The 22,276-nt window shown below is 46.2% G+C and overlaps 2 protein-coding genes across 11 annotated transcripts in view; one reads left to right on the top strand and one right to left on the bottom strand.

Moving 5' to 3' along the window:
* Positions 1-2,875, top strand: part of lima1a (LIM domain and actin binding 1a) — an 80,890-nt gene extending 78,015 nt beyond the window's left edge. For all 4 annotated transcript variants that reach the window (XM_078431249.1, XM_078431250.1, XM_078431251.1 and 1 more), the window contains exon 13: positions 5-2,875. In XM_078431249.1, the coding sequence (XP_078287375.1) occupies positions 5-1,016 (1,012 nt within the window). In that variant the 3' untranslated portion in view covers positions 1,017-2,875. The remainder of the gene's footprint in view (positions 1-4) is intronic.
* A 3,031-nt stretch (positions 2,876-5,906) lies between these two features.
* Positions 5,907-22,276, bottom strand: part of LOC144612004 (STE20/SPS1-related proline-alanine-rich protein kinase-like) — a 53,611-nt gene continuing 37,241 nt past the window's right edge. For 4 of the 7 annotated variants that reach the window (XM_078431425.1, XM_078431428.1, XM_078431426.1 and 1 more), the window contains 10 exons: positions 21,943-22,044; positions 21,052-21,185; positions 19,939-19,987; positions 19,166-19,231; positions 18,346-18,414; positions 15,973-16,095; positions 14,793-14,860; positions 14,423-14,475; positions 13,551-13,619; positions 11,940-12,599 (listed from right to left, as the gene is read on the bottom strand). In XM_078431425.1, the coding sequence (XP_078287551.1) occupies positions 12,385-12,599; positions 13,551-13,619; positions 14,423-14,475; positions 14,793-14,860; positions 15,973-16,095; positions 18,346-18,414; positions 19,166-19,231; positions 19,939-19,987; positions 21,052-21,185; positions 21,943-22,044 (948 nt within the window). In that variant the 3' untranslated portion in view covers positions 11,940-12,384. Of the gene's footprint in view, positions 10,966-11,939; positions 12,600-13,550; positions 13,620-14,422; positions 14,476-14,792; positions 14,861-15,972; positions 16,096-18,345; positions 18,415-19,165; positions 19,232-19,938; positions 19,988-21,051; positions 21,186-21,942; positions 22,045-22,276 lie in introns of those variants that run through there. The other 3 variants (XM_078431423.1, XM_078431429.1, XM_078431422.1) reach the window with 3 other exon arrangements.

The raw sequence follows: 22,276 nt of genomic DNA, 5'->3' as shown, positions 1-22,276 counted from the left end.
TCAGCCTTGGGAGTTTTGCCTCCTTGCATGGGAATGTCTACTGCAAGCCGCACTTCAATCAGCTCTTCAAGGCCAAAGGGAATTACGACGAGGGATTTGGCCACAAGCCCCACAAAGTGCTGTGGATGTCCAGGAGCGAGAGTGACCCCGTGGAGAGCAAGGCTGATGATGCCTCGGACAAAGCCGAGGCCAAGGCTGATGGCTCTGGGGTGGATGAGCTCTCTATTGCCAAGGTTGGGGTTCTTGCTGCCAGCATGGAGGCCCTAGTTTCCAGTTTGTCACCTGAAAAGCTGGAGAAACCTGTAGAAACGAAGAAGTTGAAAATAGCTTGGCCGCCCCCCACAGAAGCGGGAGGCAGAGGAGCCAGCACCACTGAAGAGGGCATCAGAGGTCACAAACCAAAATGGCCTCCTGAGGATGACCGCCCGCAGTCGGTCAAGAGGAACTCTGATTTTGCTAGCAGCACCAGGCTGAGGCGGAGCGCCTCGCTGAAGGAGCGATGGCGACCCTTCACCGTGGCCGAGCCCCTGAAACCGGTGGTGGTCCAAGAGCCAGTGAGGAGCCTGCAGCCCGCCAAGAAGGTCACCCAGGAGGCAGTCGTCAGTCAAGAAGGCGAGGGGAAGACTGAGCCAAAGAAGGAGAGGAAGCAAAGCCTAGAAGATGAGACACCAGTGGTGGCTGAGCTCGGGGGCGAGAGCGGATCGGTGGCCAGAGAGGAGGTGGAGGTCCAGGACGAGAACGGCCACCAACCCCCAGACATGGGGAAAGATCAACCGGAAGAGGCGGCAGGGGAACCTGATCTGCCGGAGGAGGGGGGGCTGGAATCGTGGCACAAGCCGGGTGCGGAGCAAACCCCGCGGGACTCTCCTGCCTTGAGCGAGTCCCCGGAGAATGAGAAAAAACTGGAGGACGTTGGTTATTGGGAGGGGGATGAAAACGAAGAAGTGGAAGGGAGCAAGGAACTGTCGGTCGAAGAACAAATCAAGAGAAATAGGTATTATGAAGATGAGGATTAGATATGTGGATATGGTTACTTACATGTTTTAATTGGTGACCGGACTTTTGGGTTTGGATGTCAGTATAGGCTCGCCTTCCTGCTGCAAAGTGGTTTATTCAAATGCCTATGTCAAAATTAACATTATTTTGTAAAGAAAAATAACTATTTGGAGTAAGAGGAACTGACTGCCACATTCGTTAAGTTTAGAGGTACACTCTGAAAATGACACTGTGTTTGGGCACACAGTGAATCCTATTTCCTTACCACTGCTAATTGTTGCCAACCCCAAAAGGTGTGTGTTGGAAAGTGGCTGTGGGGTGGTCACAGTTGCAGTGGCAGTGAGGATCCAGTGTGTGGCCAGAGCTCTGGGCAACACTCGCTCACTTGGCTTGGGCTAACAATGTTTCAAAACACTATAAATATCCTTCTGGCGAAGTTGCCATTCCTTTTACACGTTCTATTTGGTCGTCATCTTTAATGCCCCTTCCAAATGGTCTCCCAATATTTGTTGTAGAAAGGATGTATTTGGGCTTATCAAGAAATAACGTAACAATCCAATAACTAAAGGCACCTAGATTATCAAGGATTTAAGGAGCCAAAAAGGTCAGTAACTGAGATTGAGATAGCTGTATTTTCTCTGTTATTGCCCAGCTCCTGTCTGCAGAACAGCCTTGAAGTGAAAGGCTATTGCACACTCTGCTCTTTTGGTCATCGTACTTGATTGAATGGGTTTGCCAGCGAGCTGGAGACCAGTCACTCACAGAGCAGAGGCTGAATGATTTGTCACCAGCTTGCTTTAACAAGTCTTCCCTTTCTGGGAGTTTCACGGATGGGTGACATGTCATTGCAAGGATTATTGCCTTTTGCATCCAAGTTGTGCATCAAATTCCGGTGAGATGAAAATGGAGGCATTAGAATAACACCACTTTAGCAGCAATGTTGTGAGTTGCAAACCTGACATTAGTCTTCAATCTGCCTTTGTTCCCCATTCTCTGTATCATTTTAAACCTTGTTTTTACATACGGACAGCACGTGTATGAGGACAGGATGCTGCTGAAAATATTAAATGATTTTGATTTTATATCATCTTAGATGGGAAGTGAAGAGTTTGATAATATGTGCTATGGTTTGCAGTTTTAATCTGACCTTTCCGGTATTTGCTAATGCTACCCAGCATTGGACTCTGCTTCTTGGGCATGTGTTGGATGTACCACTACAGCCTCCTGGCACTTGATTTGGTTTAAGGTGACCTTTCTTTTTAATTGCAGGTAAAGTTGGTCTTTTTATTATATTGCGCTTGATGTTTCTCACTTTACTGTCGATCATTGCTTTTTTAAAATTGGAATTAAGAACGCAATGATGCATAGATTGCTGGGGGCCTCTTCACTACCCGGGGATTACTTTCTTGCTCTAAGTGTCCTGTGTTGAGACATCCAAATGATAAGTAGATCTTCATCAACTCCAACAACACATTCACACCAAACATCACGAAGTTTCTTTGAATAGTGACGCCAGCATTCCACGATGCTGTCTGGGTCAGTGTTAAATCGGAGCCCATCGTGTGTTGGGACCCCATCTCTGGTAACCGAGTCTGTCCACGCTTGTTCTCTGGGAGATTCCTGCAGCCACCAGATGAGGGAGGACTTGCATTCCATTCATCAAGGCTAGAATTCCTACTGCCCAGGCCTCAAAACACGGAGGCAGACTGCCGAGCTCGTCCTTGAAACCAGAAACAGCTCAAGAAACATTCAAATTGAACTTTGGAGTAAAAGGACTGACGACCGATACTGTTGACTTTTGCTTAAAACTATTTTCCAGTGTGTATTGTCTGTGTCATGATTTCTTTGTTTAGCATGTAATAAATAATAAACTCTTTAGTATAACGTTTTTTTGCACCAGCGCCTCTCTTTTCAATGTGGACGCAGAGCTGGCACTAAGCAATAGCGCCTGCAATGAGCTCTGAGCTGCAAGAACATGCTCGCCACTTTGCGCACAGCAAGCATTTAAGCGGTCTGTGAATTGAGGGATAAAACTGACCAGCACACCAGAAGTCTTTGCAATTAATGCCTTGGGATCTTTCACAGACTGGGAGAAGAATTTGCCTTTGATGTTTAAGGTGGTGGTGTGGCCTTTGGACTTTAGCCTCGATTTTGTCTCGTGTCTCTGGAGTGGGACACTCCCATTTGTAATTAAACATATTCTTCACCCAAATAAAATGACTTCAGCTGTTCCCACTCTAAAAGGATCTCGATCTAAGGGAGTGTTAAACAGTCGGTGACCTGAACACCAGTTCTCCCCAAATTCTGGTGACCACAAAAATTGTGGATAGTGTAAATATCTGAAATTGCTCAGTGTGTTTTGCTGGATCATTGCCAGCATGTAGCGCAGGTACACGACTCTCCCAAAGTGAAGAATATCAAATAGTTCTGCACGTTAAACGGATTACCAGCTGTAATAGGAGCTGGAATGGTATCTCCATTATAAAGAATGCAAGTTTGATATTTTTACACAGAAGTGCACTGTATCACTGTCCATTGCATGACCAATCATTTACTAATCCCAAGGTTAACATTTTCTGCTTGAAATATTTGCATTCCAGAAAGTTTACAATGCAGTTGATACAACGTGGCTGAACTTCCAAGTTGTTACAGAAAAAACTCGTCTTGACGTGCGCTGGTGGAACACTAAACTGGAATTGTTCATGCACTCTGGTACCTGACCCTGTGTTCCTTTTAAATGTCTCCCAGAGACATTTGGAGTAACAGAATATTCTGAAGCAGGCTGCCTTGAATGGTGCATGTTTGTTGCATTTTTAACTTGCTTTGATAATTAATAACAGTGTACTGATCACCAGGAAACCTGGGGGGAGAAAGACCCAGGATATTTGTCTTTTCTTGGACAAAAAGTTCCCTTCCCTTTCCTCCTGCATAATTGGAATGCATGGCAAATTCTCAAAATATTTCATTGGTAGTATTCAAAAGGCAATCCTTCCCCATTTTCTCTCTCTGTCCCTCACTCTAATTCTGAGAACTGGGTTGGATTTGGTTGTTCACGAGACACCAAAGTTTGCTTGCCTTTTTACTGTTGTCCCTAACCCAGTGTGAGCAAGTCACTCGAGCCAAACATCTGAATTGCTGGAAGGAGTCATTGTAATGTTCAGCCATCGGAGGAAGTCAGAAAGATGCACTAACTTATAACTTTATTTAATATTCATGACATGACTAATCAATACAAGCTTAAGCATTGAGAATTACATTAATAGCTTTACCCTATATCGAAATCCAGAGATGCTCATTGTATCTCGGTCATCACTAGGTTTATTTGTGTTTTGGAGCATGTTCATAGCTCAGCATAGATTTGCAAAGTTATGATTACGGTCCATATTCATTGTCAATGGCTTTCAGCACTATCTATTTAAGGAATGTAATAAATCCTCTCGTCTTCTGGCTGATGTTTGCGCTGAGATATTTTGTTTCTCCTCTGGAAACATTTTGTCAATTTTTCTTTGGTTGTCATCAGCTTATCTGAACTCAACTTGGACATTTTCTCTCTCTCATTCTGTCCTATTGGCTCTCTCTCTCTCAAACAATCTTTCAACTAAATTTTGATCTGTTGGTCGGTTTTAATTTAAATTCAACTATTCGTGGTTCAAGATTCTTAAATATTTCCTTTTCAGGCTCTAACTTTTTTAATGGTCTACCTTTTTCTAGGAAGCTTTTAAATCTTGCAAATCCTCCTCCTCTCTATCCTTGTTATTGGGTCTGACACACAAGTAACCAAATGAGGAGTAACCACCCCATCAACCTTGCATTGTACTGCACAGTTTCTGTTGGTGTCTGAGATACCCAGTCTTTGACCTGTCATTAGAAGGGTGTGCCTGTGGTTTCTGACTCACAATTGGTGGCTGAGATACCAAGTATTTAATCCCGGTCATTCAAATAGGTCTCCTGTGGTTTCTGTTGCAAGATTTCTTCTTGTGCTCTGTTGCTTCACCACTGTCTTGAGATCCCATTCAGAGCAAGCTGAACCAGGACTGTCTCGTTGATCTTCTGGTAATACTTGAGTTTACAGATCTTAACCTGGGTTTGAGAAACTTGGAGATTGCTTTGTTGAATATCTGTGGTATTTTAGAGCAAGGTGGAAGCACTGCTTGCTTGGTATCCAGTTCTGGCTGAACCCAAACTCTCTGACTCCCAATAATGGCCTGCACTTCCTGGCAATTCAAATGAACACAGCCCAAGCTGATCTATTTGCACTTGTTATTTCTTCATTTGAAGTTTGGGACAACTTGCACTGTTGATAGTGGCTGAATTCTTTATGATAATCCTATCAACCGCAGGAACTGTGCTTCTCTCAATTGATGAAAAATACCAAGCACAGAGAATGAAGCTTAAATTTAGCGCCTTTAGCTTTGCGTCCTCGGTGTCCCGAAATGCTTTTCAATCAATGAATTGCATTTTTTTTTCCTAAAGTGTGTTTCATCATTTTGTAGCCAATTTGCGCACATTAGGGTTCACAAGCAATAAATGAGTAGCCAGATGATGCATTATGACCTGTGTGGGTTTGGAGAGGATTAATGACCAAGCACAGAGTGTTGTGTGTGGAGTGGGAATGGACCTCCCTACTCTTCAGATAGATTTATGTCTACTTGTGCAGCTGGCAGAGTCCTCAATGCATCATATTATCCCCAAGACAATGTCTCCAGCAATGTGGTATTGCCTCAGTGCTGCTCTGTAAAGTTGACCAGGTTTGCAATTGGGCGCGAGTCTGACTGACTGAGCCAAAGCTGATGCTTGCAACACACATGGTACACGCAGCAACAATCACGGAGCGTCTGAATATTGAACTGAGGGGTTGGGCTCAGACTGTTCGTATAACTACAAAATGGTGGTTCCCGAGTGCAGCAGGAGCCGCAATGCTGAGACAGTGCCTGACCACAACCTTTCACCAAGCGAGAACGTAATTAAGTAGTGCAGAGACGAGGAACAATTGGATTGTGGTGCTTTACTTGTGACATATTCAGAATGTAGGAGCGGGAGCAAACAAATCATCAACTGCTTCTCAACTCCCACTCATTCACGAAAGCTCTTTCTATGGTACAAAGTGCTCGGTACTGTACAGTTGTCTTTTCCAACACATCCAATTTAGTGTTTTTTTTAAAAAGATGCATCTTTTCAATTTATTTCCTGGGAGGAAAATCATGCTGAAAGCCAGCCCATGAGTTTTTTGGAGAGGTTTAAATGATCAGCAACCAGGAGATCCCATAGGCCTTCGGGCCGAAGGTAAGTGTTCAGCAAAACGGTCACGGAGCCTGTTTGGTCTCGTCGATGCACAGGAGCCCACATCGGGAACACTGGATGTAGTAAATAAGTTGTGGTGGTACATGTGAGCCTCATCTGCAAGGACTGTCAGTGCCCCTGGATGGAGTTGAGGGAGGAGCTATAACGACAGGTGTTGCATCTCCTGTGATTGCAGGGGAAAGTACCTGGGGCGGTGGTGGTTTGGGTGGCAAGGGATGAGTGAACCAATGAGTTGCGGAGGGAACAGTCTCAGTGGAAAGATGTGTAGATACGAAGATGTGATTAGTGATGGGATCCCATAATTGGGTAATAGACATGTCGAAGGATAATGTGTTGGATGTGGAAGGTGAGGACCAGGGGAACTTTGCGTCTGGAGGAGAAAGGGAGCAAGACCAGAACGATGGGACACAGAAGAGACACGTGTGAAGCCCCATGTATGAGAGAAGGGGGAACACCTTCCCTGAAGGATGAGGATATCTCTGATGTGCTGGGATGGCAGACCTCATCTTGGGAGCAGAGAGGAATTGAGAGTAGGGAATAGCATCTTTGCAAGAGGCAGAGTGGGAAGAAGTGCAGTCCAGATAACGATGGGAGTCGGTAGGTTTGTAATAGACATCTGTTGATAGTCTTGTCTCTTGTGATAGAGACGGAGCAGCCCAGGTTAAAGCAGCCTAACTTTCACCTTGCTTGCTGCTCACTTTCTGGGTTGAAGAACCAAATAAAAGTGTACTTTTTCTTTTTAATTGAGAAGTGGTATCTCTGTCCTGGCTGCTGTTCCCATGCGGGGGCTGTCATCTACTCTTGAAGACTATCTAACCCAGATCTACTTACTGGGCCTGGGTCCAGGAAGGAGTACAACTTGAGTTTGAATTAGGAGTTATGTTAGAGTTGAAATATTTCCACAGATATCTTACTAAGACTGCTGCCCTCATGTGTGTTGTATTATAGATGGGTGGCAGCGCCTTGCTTATAAAGCACTTCTGCATTGGAGAGCTGCATGTATTAACCTTGCCATACTGGGGGCCTGAGGGTTAGACGACAAATTGATTCAGCACCATATAAACCTTGGTACTGTGAATGCAATGGATGCATGTAATAGCGCATGTGAATTGGCTGGCTAAATCATATTTGAAAAAGACACAACTGTACCTGTTACACCCATAGGGAGAGCTTCGTCAGTAGTGCAACAAGTTGGTTACTGGCACATTCTACAATGTTGAACAAAAAATAATAATTTGCAAAATGGTGGAATCCTTTCACAATTCTTCACATTCACATCAATGTTTAAATAAAATATTAGTCACCATTTTGGCAATCTTCCACGAAGAGGATACAGTATATCCAGTAACCATGGGACATAAACAGCAGCAGCATTCATACACTGAAACCCGTATACTAATAAATCCTTACAATGTTTCACACTCATCCACAACCAGGTAAATCCTTCGTACAAAGCAGTAATACAAGGCACTTTCCTCAGTCATGTGCACTTCCTGGTCACTGAACAGAACTTATTTCCCCTTCTGTGCTTGGTCCTAAAATCATTTGCTAGGGTTGCTGTATTTTGCCAAATCCAAACACTCCTGGGTCTGTGGGATTGGGGCTTGCGTTTAAGGTTTGCTCTGGGGCTGACGAACATCATCGTAACTTCATCTTCAGGGAGGTCATCGACCTGAAGCACCAACTCTTTACACCTGCTACGTTTAACCTTTTCTCTGCTGGTATTAAAGCCGTGTCCCAGTGCCAGAAGACTGGCTATTGCACATCTGTGGTTAGAATAAAGAGTGGCGCACACCCCCTTGTGCCCACTTTAAAATGGATGCCAACAACTGGCATACCCTACCCAGAGTCTGTGTCCCACTTTATGAATTTGCATGCTCCTAGAATGGCACTGTGATCCCATATAACTCAACCCGATTTCTACCAAACCCCTTTTATATATTTTTTAAAAAACCTCTTCCCCTACCAACCCACAAACAATATTTCCCTCCCTGCTCTTTATCCACGGTTTATGGAGGGGGTTCTTCCAAGGGTCTCTGTAGGGTTAAGTTGCCATTTTTCATTCTCGGCTCCAACTTGGAAAGCTGACTGACTGGCAACCAGGCTGGGGACTGAGCTCAGTGGGTGAGGAGAACCATTCAATCCCCTCTCCCCTGCGGTGTGACAATGTAGCTTCACTTGCAAAGGACCACGTTTCAGATATTATTCTGAATGCTGGGTGGAGATCACAGCGTTTCCCTTTGCCCTGATATGTTGGTGGCCACTTTAATCCTCCCAGCGTGGCTGAAGGCAGTGAAACCGAAGGAGCACATTTCACCGGCCTCGGGCTCTCTCTCACCAAGTGCAGCAGGCACTCTGCCACTGGAGCCGTGCTAACCAAACCTATTTGAGGAAGATTTCCCACCGCCCTCTAATGTTACATCTAACCCTGAACTGTGCAGGGATCGACCCTTCTGAAAACGAGACAGTTGTTCTTGATCCCTCTGAAAACTTGTCTCAGTGCTAACTTTCTTGAGGACACACGCTTACACAAGTCAACACTGCCTGATTTCTATCACATTTATTTGGTTCAGTGGAACAGCCTCGTCTATTGACCTCTGGTTGCTTTAGCTCTCCCTTGACTCCTAATTCTGAGTAGAGTGGAGCAGGACAAGACCTAGGAGCTTCACAGCTTCTAAAGGTTCATTTCACAATAGTTCCTACTCTGTCTACGTTTGGTTTTCAGTGTTCACAGCTCCCACTGCCTGAGTTGTCCAGGTCAACAGGTCCTATCAATCTTTGGTTTTTCAAGAGGAGCACCTCTCCTCTTCCTCCCTCTACCCCCTTCCCCATCCAAATGAGAAGCAGCCACTTTCTGCCCCTGGAATTTGAGGCTGGAGTTGGCGTCAAACCCACGTGTTCAGCTTCAAATCTCTGCAAGGGCAAGGCTCCGGGGACAGAGAAGGGAACGGGCTGGAGCTGCCCAGGGACTCGGCCTCACTCCAGGGGAACATTGCAAATTGCAAGGATGCTGTAGGCAATCAACTTCTGTTTCTAACCAACAAGGGCATCCCACGGTTCCCCACTACCGCACTCTTCCCCCGGTAAATAATGGCCATGGCTAAGTGCAAACTAAGTACTCGAGTACGTGCTGCCTAAATTCAAGTCTAATCCAGAGAGGTACTGCTTATTTCCTATTCCTATAGTTCTATGCTTTAGAGAATCTCTCACTAACTGGCATACAAATTGTGGCTGGACTGAGGCCAACAAATGATGATTCAAGGATCTGGGTGACGGAAATCTGTGTGTGCTTTCGGGAATGCCCCAATCCTTGAATGAAAGAGTTCTCGAATGGGTCTGTGGCTTCCCACACACCTCCCAGCAAAGTTTTTTTCCCCAAAAGGTTTAGATTGTATCTGCATCTTATCATTCAGCAGAGAACGATCAGCCCGTGAGCTCTGCTCCTCTGCACCTTCCTTCAATAACATTATGCCACGGAAAAGCCTTTCATTCACCCGGTATCTGCAAGCTCACACGCAGATGGGAGTCAGATTAGCTTCCAGGCTGAACAGGAGGCACGGCCGTGTGTTTCTAGATATGAGAAATATTCTCTGGTTTAATGGTGAGCCGCTTAACGTTGGGAGAGGAAGCTCAAGGAGAAATGATCCTTAAATCCAGCCACATCCCACTGAACTACCGGGCTGCCCAATCCTGAAGGGCCATGGTGCGTAGCAAGTCCACCTCACAGTCCTGACCGTCATCACAGGGTTCATACTGTGATAAACACTGACACAGGGTCAGCTTTTGCACTTAAACATCTGGCTTGCAAGAAGCAGATGTTAAGCGGGAGAAGGGGTCCTCTGCTCTAACCAGTCAGATAGGGCTCCAACCATATGGTATATTTGTAACTAGCTCACCCATAACACTCCTTCCAAACACACTGCCCTCCCCGTTGCCGGCAGTCGCTCGTCTGTTCATCTCTGTGCAAGAGACCGGCCATTTACAACGGCAGTTCTTTAATCTTCCTACATTGCCACTGACTCAATTCGCCTCCTACTATTAATTGGTGACTGAGTTCCGAGGGCATGAGAATGGTTAAGCCACACTGAATAATCTCACTGTTGAGAATGTATCAAAGTATAATACCAACTGGTACTGCAGCATTTATATATCTACCTTAAGGAAAATTAAGCCCAAAAAACAATTTTCAAATGCCAATTCTGGGCAGGACAAGAGGGTGTGATTGCTCTAAATCCAGAGGGGAGATTTTAATAATAAAAATGAAATGACCTGAGTACAGTCCTTTTCTGAGACCTTTTCTTACCCTAATGCTGAACCTAGACTGCAAGAGGGAGGGGGATAAACTTGCCTCTATTTTATAAATTCTGCAATTTAATTAAGACACTTGACTCTATTCAAGGAGGCATAAGCCCATTGCACAGGGCTAAGAACTTGGAGCAGATTCTAGTGCTAGGTCTACTACATTGATAGTACTAGTTGAAGCATGAGAATTAAACAGAATCATATAAAGTGCTCTTGGGGAAGGGCAGGGGAGGTTCAGGCCGTGTTGATAGAGACGTCCCAGAATTCTTTGGTACGGCTTTCTGAGCAGGATTGTCATCTCATGCTGAGTTGTGCAAATCCAATGAGTTTGGTTTCGTCTGGGCTGTAACCCTCACAGCCAGAGACCTGCGAGGAGAATGAGGGGCGAAGAGTGAGCTTCCGGCTGACATTCCCTTCCACCCGTCACTGAGCAGTCAATGTGCACAACTAGATACCAAGTGTGGAGAGAGGGGGTGGTTTGGCTATACTGGTCCCGAGTGTCGAGTTATAATGGCGAATCCATAAACTCCATGAAACTGAGAGCAACCTTGGGATTTCCACAGGTACGTCGTTCAATACGGAAATCTCAAGGTTCCTGTTACTGACACGGCTCCACTCTCCACAGTTTGGCCTGAATCTGAAGAAATTAGTGGTATTTAGTCTTGCTGTTAAATACTCTGACAAGGTTGGGCTTTGATGCCGAGATCTAAGTGAGTTTTTAATGTCATACTAAACTGTAATTAGTAGTTACCATACTCTGCTCTTACATTTTGCCTGTTGGTTGTAATTTCCTTAGATAAACATTTCAAAATATAATCTTTACAAATTTAAATTATTTGATATTTCCAAAATGTATATTCATCCAAGGCGTTTGCCTCGACCTTTGCGCTTTGGCTTGCTGCTGGTGAGAACTCTTTCACGTGCGTAGCTGCCCATCCAGCCTGGCGACACCATGATGGTCGAATGCCCGGCCATCCCCTTGCAGAGGGGCCTGGCGGCAGCAGAAGCTGGTTCAAGGGGAGAGTCCGTGCCCCAGAGACCAGGTCAGCCTACTTTGAACTCTGCCGTGAGGTGATGGCGTTTGCTGCTTAGCACAAAGTTGCATTTTCTTTAAAGAACCAAGTCACAATTCTATGGCAGGGTGGATGTGGATGGGTCAGTGTGAAGAACTGAACTTAGTTTTCACAACATTCATACCAGGGGCTTTCCAACAAGGTTGCTTCTCTGGCTCTGCAATGTGATCCACAATGATCACACACTGGGTGTTATCCCAAGAGAAAAGCCATTCAAACCACCTCCGTTCAGGATCGTTTTTAATCTTGCTTTAGAGAATGGTTATATTTTACAACTTTAGACACTTTAAGCCAAGCACATTTTGCCCTCTCAGGCTACTCATGCATCTGGATAGAATTTTGTCACGCATCGAAAGTTTGGTGGTTAAAATTGCCAAGAGGTGAACGAGCCGGTGAAACGTGTGGAAGAGGGGCCAGGCAGTGTGATATATCCCAATTTAACCATATGTCCGAGTCTGTCATATCCAGATCCCACTCTGCTCCTTTCCACTGATGCCAACTACCTCAGAGATTGTGAAGTTGTGTTGCCTTGAACTTTAAGATGGTTCTGAGGCTACCCAGTCACGCTACCCAGGAGGGCAATTGGGAAGCATCCCCCAGAATCTGCAGTTCAAGCCAGTGTTTTGTGAAAGAATCAAATCAGCTCTTTCGGGAATTGTAAAATGGACCATGTCTGGGTCTGTTTACTTGGCCACTCAATATGACAGGGTGATTAATTCTCCAGTTTTAAAAACATCTGTCTGGAAAAAGATGGGTAAAGCAACAGCTGTTGGCAATCCACGAGCTTCTGCAAAACCGGTTGAAGAAACACTTTAAATCTTTGAGAAGTTCCGAGATAGAGGGTTTGTTTTGGTCTCCTTACCAGTCTAAATGTGAGTGTCTTGTTCGAATGAGGATCATCGATTAGTTTCTGCAGGTTGTTAGCCACTAAAGAAACAACAGAAAGCAATGTTAGCAGGGAACAGGACCTTGTATCCTCCAGATATCACACAAGTAAGAATTTAATTGTTGTGTTTGGGGACATATGACACTTTTGACTCTTGAGCTAATGAATGGGTTGGAGTGGGCTAATGCCCTCAATGCAGCATATTTACACCTGCAGGCACCGCCATGTTTTGGCGCCACTTCCAAAGTCAGGTCCGTCCACACATTCTGTTTACTGGACCGAACTCCCAATGTCCCTTAAAGGGGACTGCGAGCCCTCAGGCTCCAGTGATGTCTCAGCTCTCTGTCGTCAGGCGAGATCATCAGCAAGTGACCTGCCTGTGATGGATATTTACACTCGCAACTCAGCAACACTTTGGTTGTGGGAGATGAAAAGACCATCACTGCAGAGCTATTCTGAGCAAAGTTGTACCAGATTTTCAGATCCACTCTCACCTGGGGCACACTCAGGCTAACCCTTTGTTTCAATTGCTCGGTCATGGGGTGTGGGTGCTGTTGACAGACAGCGTTTACTCCCCATCCCTCATTAGCTGGCTCGCTGCACCTTGTCAGTTGGGAGTTGATCACCCCTGCTCTGGGTCTGGAGTCACACGTGGGTCAGATCATGAAGGCGGCAAATTCTGTTCTCTAAAGGACACGGGTAAAAACCCTCGGGTTACCTGGAGTCTGGTAGCTTCATTATCATTATTGAATGCCAATTTTCTTTACAAATAACAATTTACATTTCCCATCTGCTGTGGTGGGATCTGAACTCATTGCTTATAAAATTATTAATTCAGTCCTCTGAATTATATGTCCAACTGGTCTAAGGGAGAATCCCATCGATTTTCTTCTTGCTCACTAACATGGAGGTGCCAACACCAACATTATCCTGACTGCGACCCTGGCCTATACATTCAGCTGGAAGTTGAATATGTTGGAATTGGGACTTACCAACCAGCATGTCAAACTCGTCCACTAAACCTGCAGAAACAAGTTCCTGAGAAACGCCGATGGCAGAGTCTGCAGGGACAGATGTTTGAAATGAGCTCTGGCATGAAACAATCCCGTGTGAAATAGTTTCTAGCACGAATCAGGACAGCAGCAGTCTGAAGTTCAAACTTGACAATCATTGTGCCGTGTAGCACAGAAACAGGCCCTTCAGCCCACCCTGTCCACGCCAACCAGGTTGGCATTCTGCGCCAGTGCCTTTTGCCTGGCCCTTATCCCTCTAAACCCTTCCTATCCATATCTGTCCAAATGTCTGTTAAAGCTTCAATAGCTTCCTCTGGCAGATCCTTCCAGATATGGACTACCCTCTGCAAGAATAAGAAAATAACTGCAGATGCTGGTACAAATCTAAGGTTTTTATTCACAAAATGCTGGAGTAACTCAGCAGGACAGGCAGCATCTCGGTAGAGAAGGAATGGGCGACGTTTCGGGTCGAGACCCTTCTTCAGTCTGAAGAAGGGTCTCGACCCGAAACGTCGCCCATTCCTTCTCTCCCGAGATGCTGCCTGACCTGCTGAGTTACCCTCTGCAAGAACATTCATTCTTTGTCCATTAGACATTAAGGTCAGGAATACCTTTGACCCCTCTGCTCTGCAGTTAATGCGAGCTGTTCTTGGAGTTGTCCACTGTTCCTCTCGAATAGTTTTTTTACTGTTCCCAGTCCCAGTTAGTCCTGCCCCATCACTAACCAAGACAACGCGCGGCTGACTTGGAGCAAGCATGAGCAGACAGCGTGGTTCTAGAAATGGATGCTAACAAACATCAATTCTCCAGCATCTAGTTGCTAATTTAAAAAGGAACAAAGTTGGACTTACCCCTGCCTGGAGTGAACTCAAATCTGATGTCATTCAACTGCCTTTGTAAATTCCTGTGCAAACAGTTAATACAATATGAAATATTATATTGTTGAAAATCCTCCCCTTCCCCCAGTACCCCTGTTAATGTCTCTCGCACATGGGAGGACATTCTCCCAGTCACTCTCCCTCCACAAGATTCGGAGGATGACCTTGTCAACCACCTTCAACGGCAGAGATGCTCTCCAACCAACATGCAGGTCTCCACAATGGTGCTGCAGGCATGGCGGCACCAGCTGACAGTTGCTCCATTGCAACAGCCTATTCCGGAGATGGCCAGTGTGCGCAGAGAAGCAGCGAAAACATTGAGCAGAGGCTGGATGTTGCTTACCTCAATCGTAGAACAAGGAGGATAGGTCCACCCTGGTTCATCAGATGTGATGAACTTCCTGACGGACCCTGGCAAAATCAAAATAGCACACGTTAATTAGAATACGTATTGGTTTATTATTGTCAAGTGTACTGAGAAACACTTTTGGCCGAACTCCAAGCCAGAGAAGGGACTGACCAGCAGTGCTGTCGGGAGACTGGAGAAGCTGGGGTTGTTCAACTTGGAGCAGAGAACACGAAGGAAGATTTGATGTTCAAAATTGAGGGATTTGGGTAGAACGGACTGAGGAGAAACTATTGCCACTGATTGAAGTTAACTGGTGCAGACAAGGTAGTTATTTTTGTAATCTGGAGCACACTACCTCAAAGAGCTGTGGAAATAGATTCAATTGGAATTTTCAGATGGGAATTAGATCAAAAGTTGAAAAGGAAAAAAAGGTTATGGGGTATGCAGAAGGAACAAGGTAACTAACTGGATATCTTTTTTAAAGGGACAGGCGTGGTCATGATGAGCCTCACGGCTTTCTCCTATGCCGTGTCATTCTATAGCTACTGACTCATCTCTCCTCCCCTGCTACTTTTCTTGGAAAACAAGCACCTGTGAACATCGACATCCATCCCAGTTGTGATGTTTCTGCAGGCTGACAGTTCATCTCTCACACAAAGGCCCTGGGCTGAGATAGTGAGATAGTCCCTGTCACTGCTCACCAAGTGCCTCAGCCATGGAGCTAACCTCAGTAACGTCTTCAATTAACCCTTGCTTTCCCGCTCTCTCCGTCCCTCCCCATCCTAGTTCTCAGACGAGTTTCACTGTCCTGATTAAATATTACTGATCGTTTGCCTTGTCACCTTCCACAGCCAACAATGAACCATCCTACATTTCCTTGAGCATAGTCTGCTTTGATCTGTCGTTTTCACACCTTACCCCTCCATATCTCTAGTCTCCCTCTCCCCTGAATCTCAGTCTGAAGGGTCTCAAATCGAAACGTCACCGATTCCCTTCTCTCCAGAGATGCTGCCTGAGTTACTCCAGCATTTTGTCTATCTTCAGTGAAGTCAGCACGGACTGACTCAGTCTGTGTAGCTAATTCAGATTGGATTAAACAGGAGCTGTCAAGAAAGACTCTGATTTTCCTTCACTTGTTTATTGCCAGCTGCAAGAAAAAGGCAGATACACTCACCGCTTTCTGATAGGCGGCAGGTTTTGATTCATCGTATCCATCACCTGATTCATCGTCGCTCCACTCCCAGCCGCCGTCCTCGGTTTTGTACAAGTGACCGCTCGACCCCTGCATGCGCATCGTCTGCAGGCAATCACAGTGCAGCTTCAAGGTTAGTTGGCAGCATTTTGATTTCCTGCCAAGACGACACTTCTTGCTGGCAGTTTTCCCCTGCCTTCGTCTGAAGGTACCGTTCTTGCTTGGTGGCCCTGATCACCTGACCCGAGGGACCCTGTTTCGTAAGCCCAGACTGCCTGTCATCCACAGCATCAGGGGCTCAACCCTGCCCCACTGTTTGTGGACATTCCCCTTGCTCACTACTTCAGTTATGCACTGAGTCGACCCACGAGCTCGCCGTGAACTCTATTAGTGCGTGTATGGGTTTTTAATCCCTCACAAGGTGCAGCAAACAAGACACTTGCTTTTAACTTGCATTCATACAATGGGGCATTGAATATGAGTCAGGAAGTCATGATGCAGCTCTGTAGGACTTTGGTTAGGCTGCATTTGGAGTTTTGTGTGCAGTGCTGGTCACACCATTACAGGAAAGATGTGGAGGCTTTGGAGAGGGTGCAGAGGTTTACCAGAACGCTGCATGGATTGTGAGGCATTAGCCACAGGGAGAGGTTGGACAGACTTGGATTGTTTTCTCTGGAACGCCAGAGTTTGAGGGGAGGCCTGATAGAAGTATATAAAATTATGAGAGGCAGACATAGGGTCAGCAGGCAGACTTTCTTTCTCTCAGGATGGAGAAACTCAAATATAGAGAGCATAGCTCTCTAGTCCTTCAGTCTGAAGAAGGGTCTCGACCCGAAACGTCACCCATTCCTTCTCTCCAGAGATGCTGCCTGTCCCGCTGAGTTACTCCAGCATTTTGTGTCTACCTTCGATTTAGACCAGCATCTGCAGTTCTTTTCTACACATAGGGAGCATGGCTTTAAGGTGAGCGGGGCAAAGTTTAAAGGAGATGTGCGGGCTAGTTTTCTTTTTTACACAAAGGGTGGTGAGTGTCTGGAACGTGCTGCCGTGGTGGAGTCGGGTACGACCGTGGCGTTTAAGAAACCTTTGGACAGGCACATGGATATGCAGGGAATGAAGGGGTGTGAATTATGTGCAGGCAGATAAGAGATGACCTTGGCATCATGTTCAACACATTGTGGGCTGCAGGGCGTGTTCTTGTGCTGTACCGTTCTTTGTTCTAGCCATCTGCTGTTGGACAGGAAGTGCACGGGAAAACTTCAATACTAAAGGGCAAGTTACTGAGGTGGGAACTGGAGCTTGGAATGCAAGTCATTTGAACTCTGTGTGCTTGCCAGGATTCTCACCCTTCATCTTACATCCACTTAGGGGTGCCAACTATCTCACTCCCAAATAAGGGACAAAGTGACCTCATCCAGCCAGGCGAGTTGCCATACAACCTCCACTAGGCGGCGCATGGGCCTCCGGACCCACACTGTCCGGGCCTACACTGTCTGGGCCTACAGTGCCCCCCGGACCTACACTGTCTGGGCCTACAGTGCCCGGGCCTACACTGTCCGGGCCTACAGTGCCCCCCGGGCCTACACTGTCTGGGCCTACACTGTCTGGGCCTACACTGTCCGGGCCTAATACGGGACAAGGGCATCCCGTACGGGACAAACCAATTTAGCCCAATATATGGGATGTCCCGGCTAATACGGGACAGTTGGCAACCCTACATCCACTGCCCTACTGCAAGTAACTAGTGAACATCCTGCGATTCGACAACATGCTACCTTTACCTCTGCTGTGAGGAGGTGAATGGGTTGGCCTACAATCATAATCCTATCCTGATGAAGGTGGGCAGCAGGTCTGGAAATGATAGAGGCTGGGACAGACTTAAGCTCGTTTCCAACTGATACCAAAGTCTGATCCTGTGACAAACATGCGATACATCCACGAGGAATGAAAGGAGTGCATTTGTACACTGTCGTTACATGTCAGTGAGAAACACGCCGTCCTTTATAAGTGCCGTTCCTATTGCTACGTAGACAATTGCAGCCAGAAATTTGCGCAAAGTAAGATCTACAAACAGCAATGCAATGAATGGTCAGGGATAGATGTTCAGTAGGAGAACAGTCCTGTTTCTGTTACTGAATAATGCTGGCTGATATATATATATATTTAAACATCCACCTGGACAAGGTGATGGAGATTATGTCATATTCGAATGACGGCATCTTTGACCTCGCCAACCATTTGATGTGGAGTAGAGTGTGCTAAATGGTGCTTGCTTTGAGTCTGGGCAATCTGTTGTGAAAACTTGCACTGCCTCTGCTGGGTAATATTCTCTGACGCTTTTGGGAAAATACAGACCTTTTTGCTAGGCCCGGGCTCACTTGCAGACTTTGGTATCGTGCCAGTAGCTTGCACTGTGTTGTCAGCCTGCAAGAAGATAGAAGAAGTCTATTTGCGCCAGTGTAGAGGGTTGAAAAGGTACGGATCGATGTGTACGGCCCTGAGTGCTGCATCTAGATCCCTCCTCCTCTTTACATGCCACGTCTCTTTGTGCCTTGGCTCAAATTTCATGGATTTTTAGGCCTGATTTAAAATCTCAGAATATTGCCTTTTCTCGCTTCATCTCTGGGCACCATAAGCTTGAAATGAGACTTGCTGTCCAAGTGAAGCTGCAAAGCAAACAGTTTGCCTGCCATTGCCTGTTGTAGACACTTTCCCATGGGATTTTCCTGTGTTGTAGATGACGAGGAACAAAGTAAGGCTTGAAACACGATGAACAGATACATAATTAGATCCCAACAGCATGCCAGTGAACTGCTACAACTTAGTTTGTCTCCATTAGACTCCTTTCATTCCTTTATAATGTTCACTCCTTTATAAAGCACCAAGCAGTTCGTTGCTCTTGCACTCCAATCAACAGCAGTTTGCTTTGGTTCTACAACACCATACACAACCTTTGCAAACATCTGCCTTCTAAGTTTCCATCACCTCTTTAGTACTTTGTATACCACTTTGTTCATCAGTGTGTTGCGTAAACTATCACCGGTCCACTGGCAGTGCTCAATTCAGGCAGGTTAACCAAACTTGAAGGCAGAGGTTTTTAGACATCAGAGTGCAATGCAAATGCAAATCTTCCCCCACCCCGAGCTTCCCACAATTACCGACAAGCAGCTCTTACCTTTGGGTCCTTTATCCCTCTGCATTGTGGTTGTCCCAACAACTTCTCCATCAAATAATCTTTATTCTGAAACAACACAATGGGTTTTTGCATAAATCCACAGCTATGGAGTCTTGGTTAAATTGAAAAAGCAACATGAATCCAGTGGGAACAGGAAGGGGAAAGCAATTCTTTGACAGGTATGCACACTTGTATCGCACAGTTCGACGGCGCCATTCTCCCTCTTCCACAGATCAACTGGAAAGGATCAGATAAAGCCCACTACCGTTTGGGATTGGGGCAAACACATTTATAGCAGCAAGGGGGTTAATGGTTGGAAGGTGCTGTTTGAAAAAGCAGATGCATGAAAGTTCACAGGGGCTTTCCGAAGGGATTGGACCGTTACTGGGAGTAGTAAAATTACAGGACTTTGTGAACTGGCTGTGTTGCTCTGGTAGAGAGCCAGGACTGGCACCATGGGCCAAATGGCCACCTCCTGCACTGTTACCATTGTATGATGGAGCACTGGGGTCACCCAGGGTTAGGTGGTTACGAGCCAAGTGGTGGAGAATGGGGTTAATGTGGATGGGTCGGTATGGACATGGTGGGCCGAATGGCCTGCTTGCGTGCTGTGTATCTCTACAACTGTATGAGTTTTGTTGAGAGGTGCAATGAGACCAGCAGTCTGGAATTCCATCTCGCGTATAAATGACTGTCATGGGCGTCACTGTTCAAACAGACTCTCGCCGCGGTTCATGCCACCACTGGCTTATTCACTTTCCTCTCTCATTTACCTTTGATTTCTGAAAGAATTTGTGCTTCAGCAGCTCTGCTGCAGTGGGCCTGTAAAATAGAGTTTACCACAGCGTGAGTTGGGAACGTTGAAAGCGGGGAGGGAGGGGGGTCAAGGCTTTGCGATTCAGCGGCAGCCTGGCTGGGAAACCGAGGCCACATCAGGTAACCCTCAGACATCAGCAGCACCTACTTCCTTACCACCTCGCGAGCCTCTGCCCCGGTTTATCCCAGTGGAGGGAGTTGGCTGCCGTCCCTTTGTGTGGGAGCAATGAACGACATTGGAATGCAAACTGGACACCCAGTGTCCAAGCCCGAACAGCGGCATCAGTTAAACACTGGCAGGACGGGACGCTTCTGTTCATGTGCAGTATCGCTCTGCGTTCACCCGCCCCCCAGCCGCAAGGTTTAGTACCTGGCACATTTCCACGTTGTTATCCATACTTCACACACACACACACAAGGCTGTTTTGCATTATTGCAGATTTGCGGTCACTGATCCCACCTCCTCACCTGTTCCCGTGCTTCCTCATGACTTGCAACCCCCAGCTATAACTGCATGGCTCGTTATTGTTCATTCGTAGGCGAGAGTAGGAACAGGCGCTTATCCCTATCTTTCACAATGTCAAAGCTTACGGCTGCTTCACTTAGTATAGTTTAGAGATACAGCAGGGAAACGGGCCCAGCGAGTCCATGCCAACCAGCAATCACCTGATCATACTAGTTCTACGTTATCCCCCTTTCTCATCCACTTCCAACATACCAGGGGCAAGTTATAGAGGGCCAATAAAGCTACGAATCCTCATGCCTTTTGGATATGGGAGGAAACCCACGTGATCACAGGGAGAACGTGTAAACTCCACACAGACAGCACCTGAGGTTAGGATCGAACCTGGCGCTGCGAGGCAGCAGCTCTACCAGCTTGTGATCAACAGGAATCGCCCTTCTGTCTACAGCTGGATTTCAGCCCTCGTCTTGAAGGCGGCACAAATATCTGTTGGCCTGACTATTCGATCAGTCAGAGCCAGGTTTTCAGCTGGTCCCGAGCACACAGCCCTGTCTCCTGGCCTACTTTCCTATTGCATTCTGTCTACGACTGACGTCAGTGAACACACCTCTTTGTAGGGTCCTTCTGCAGGCACAGGGCAATCAGTTTACGGAAGGACTTGCCATACTTCTTAACCATCTCCTTGTCCTCTACACCCGTCTCGAGAGTAGGGGGCTCATTCTGGAGAGTCACCATCAGAACCTGGAGCCGGGTTAAAGGAGAGACGAGTTGTAATGTGCACTGCCAGTGCTCTCCTACTGTAACCAAAACATCACTGTACTCAAAACATTCAAGCGGCCACCAACTGCTGTTTTATGATTAAACTCGGTTTCCATTTCTTGCAACCTTTTTTCCTTTAATCCAGTCCGAGCAACTAAAAAAAAAAATCAGCTCCATTCTGACATTGAAATAAACATAGCTTAGTTCAAATTCCAATGCAAATCAGTCACGGGCTTAGATCATGAAGTCAAATTGTAATCAGTTTGCATAAAATCGGAATTATGAAATAGATTACTGGCTGATTGAACATTTCAGTTTTAGTTTTAAACAGGCAACTTAACACATTTTGTTTCCAGACATTTGCTAATTAAGTATTTAGGGTGCTATGAAGTTTAGATCTTGATTTACAGTTCCCAGAAAACCTTAAACCTAGATTAGATTTATTTTGCAAGGAAAAATGTAATTCATCTGATTCTGTGTCACTCATTCCTGGCTATCCAGGATTCTCTCCAGATAGACAAAGTGCTGGAGTAACTCGGCAGGACAGGCAGCACCTCTGGAGAGAAGGAATGGGTGATGTTTCGGGACCTGAAACGTCACCCATTCCTTCTCTCCAGAGATGCTGCCTGACCCGCTGAGTTGCTCGAGCATTTTGTGTCTCTCTTCGGTGTAAACCAGCATCTGCAGTTCCTTCTGACACATTCATCAAATGTGCAAGCTATTAAAAGTTTACTCCCACCTTCATTGGCGGGTACTTGTGATACGGTGCTGTCCCCGTTGCCAGTTCAATTGCTGTTATTCCAAAACTCCAGATGTCTACTTTGAAGTCGTAACCTCGTACCTGGAACAGAAGTGAAGTTCAGGAGTTGGTCTGAAACAACTGGAAACCATCTAAAAGGGAACTTGTGCAAAAGTCGTGTGATCACCACAACGCTGACATCTGCTGGAAACTCGACGAACTGCAGCTGCAGATGTTGGAATCATGGAGTAGAAACAAGGACTCAAAGTGCTGGAGTGACTCCACATCTCCGGAGAATATGGATAGGTGATGTTTCGAGTCAGAACCCTTTTTC

This window comes from Rhinoraja longicauda, chromosome 42 (genome assembly GCF_053455715.1).
Source record: "Rhinoraja longicauda isolate Sanriku21f chromosome 42, sRhiLon1.1, whole genome shotgun sequence".
NCBI lineage: Eukaryota > Metazoa > Chordata > Chondrichthyes > Rajiformes > Arhynchobatidae > Rhinoraja > Rhinoraja longicauda.
The sequence above is the reverse complement of the archived record's forward strand: the minus strand, read 5'-3'. Positions and strand labels throughout refer to the sequence as shown.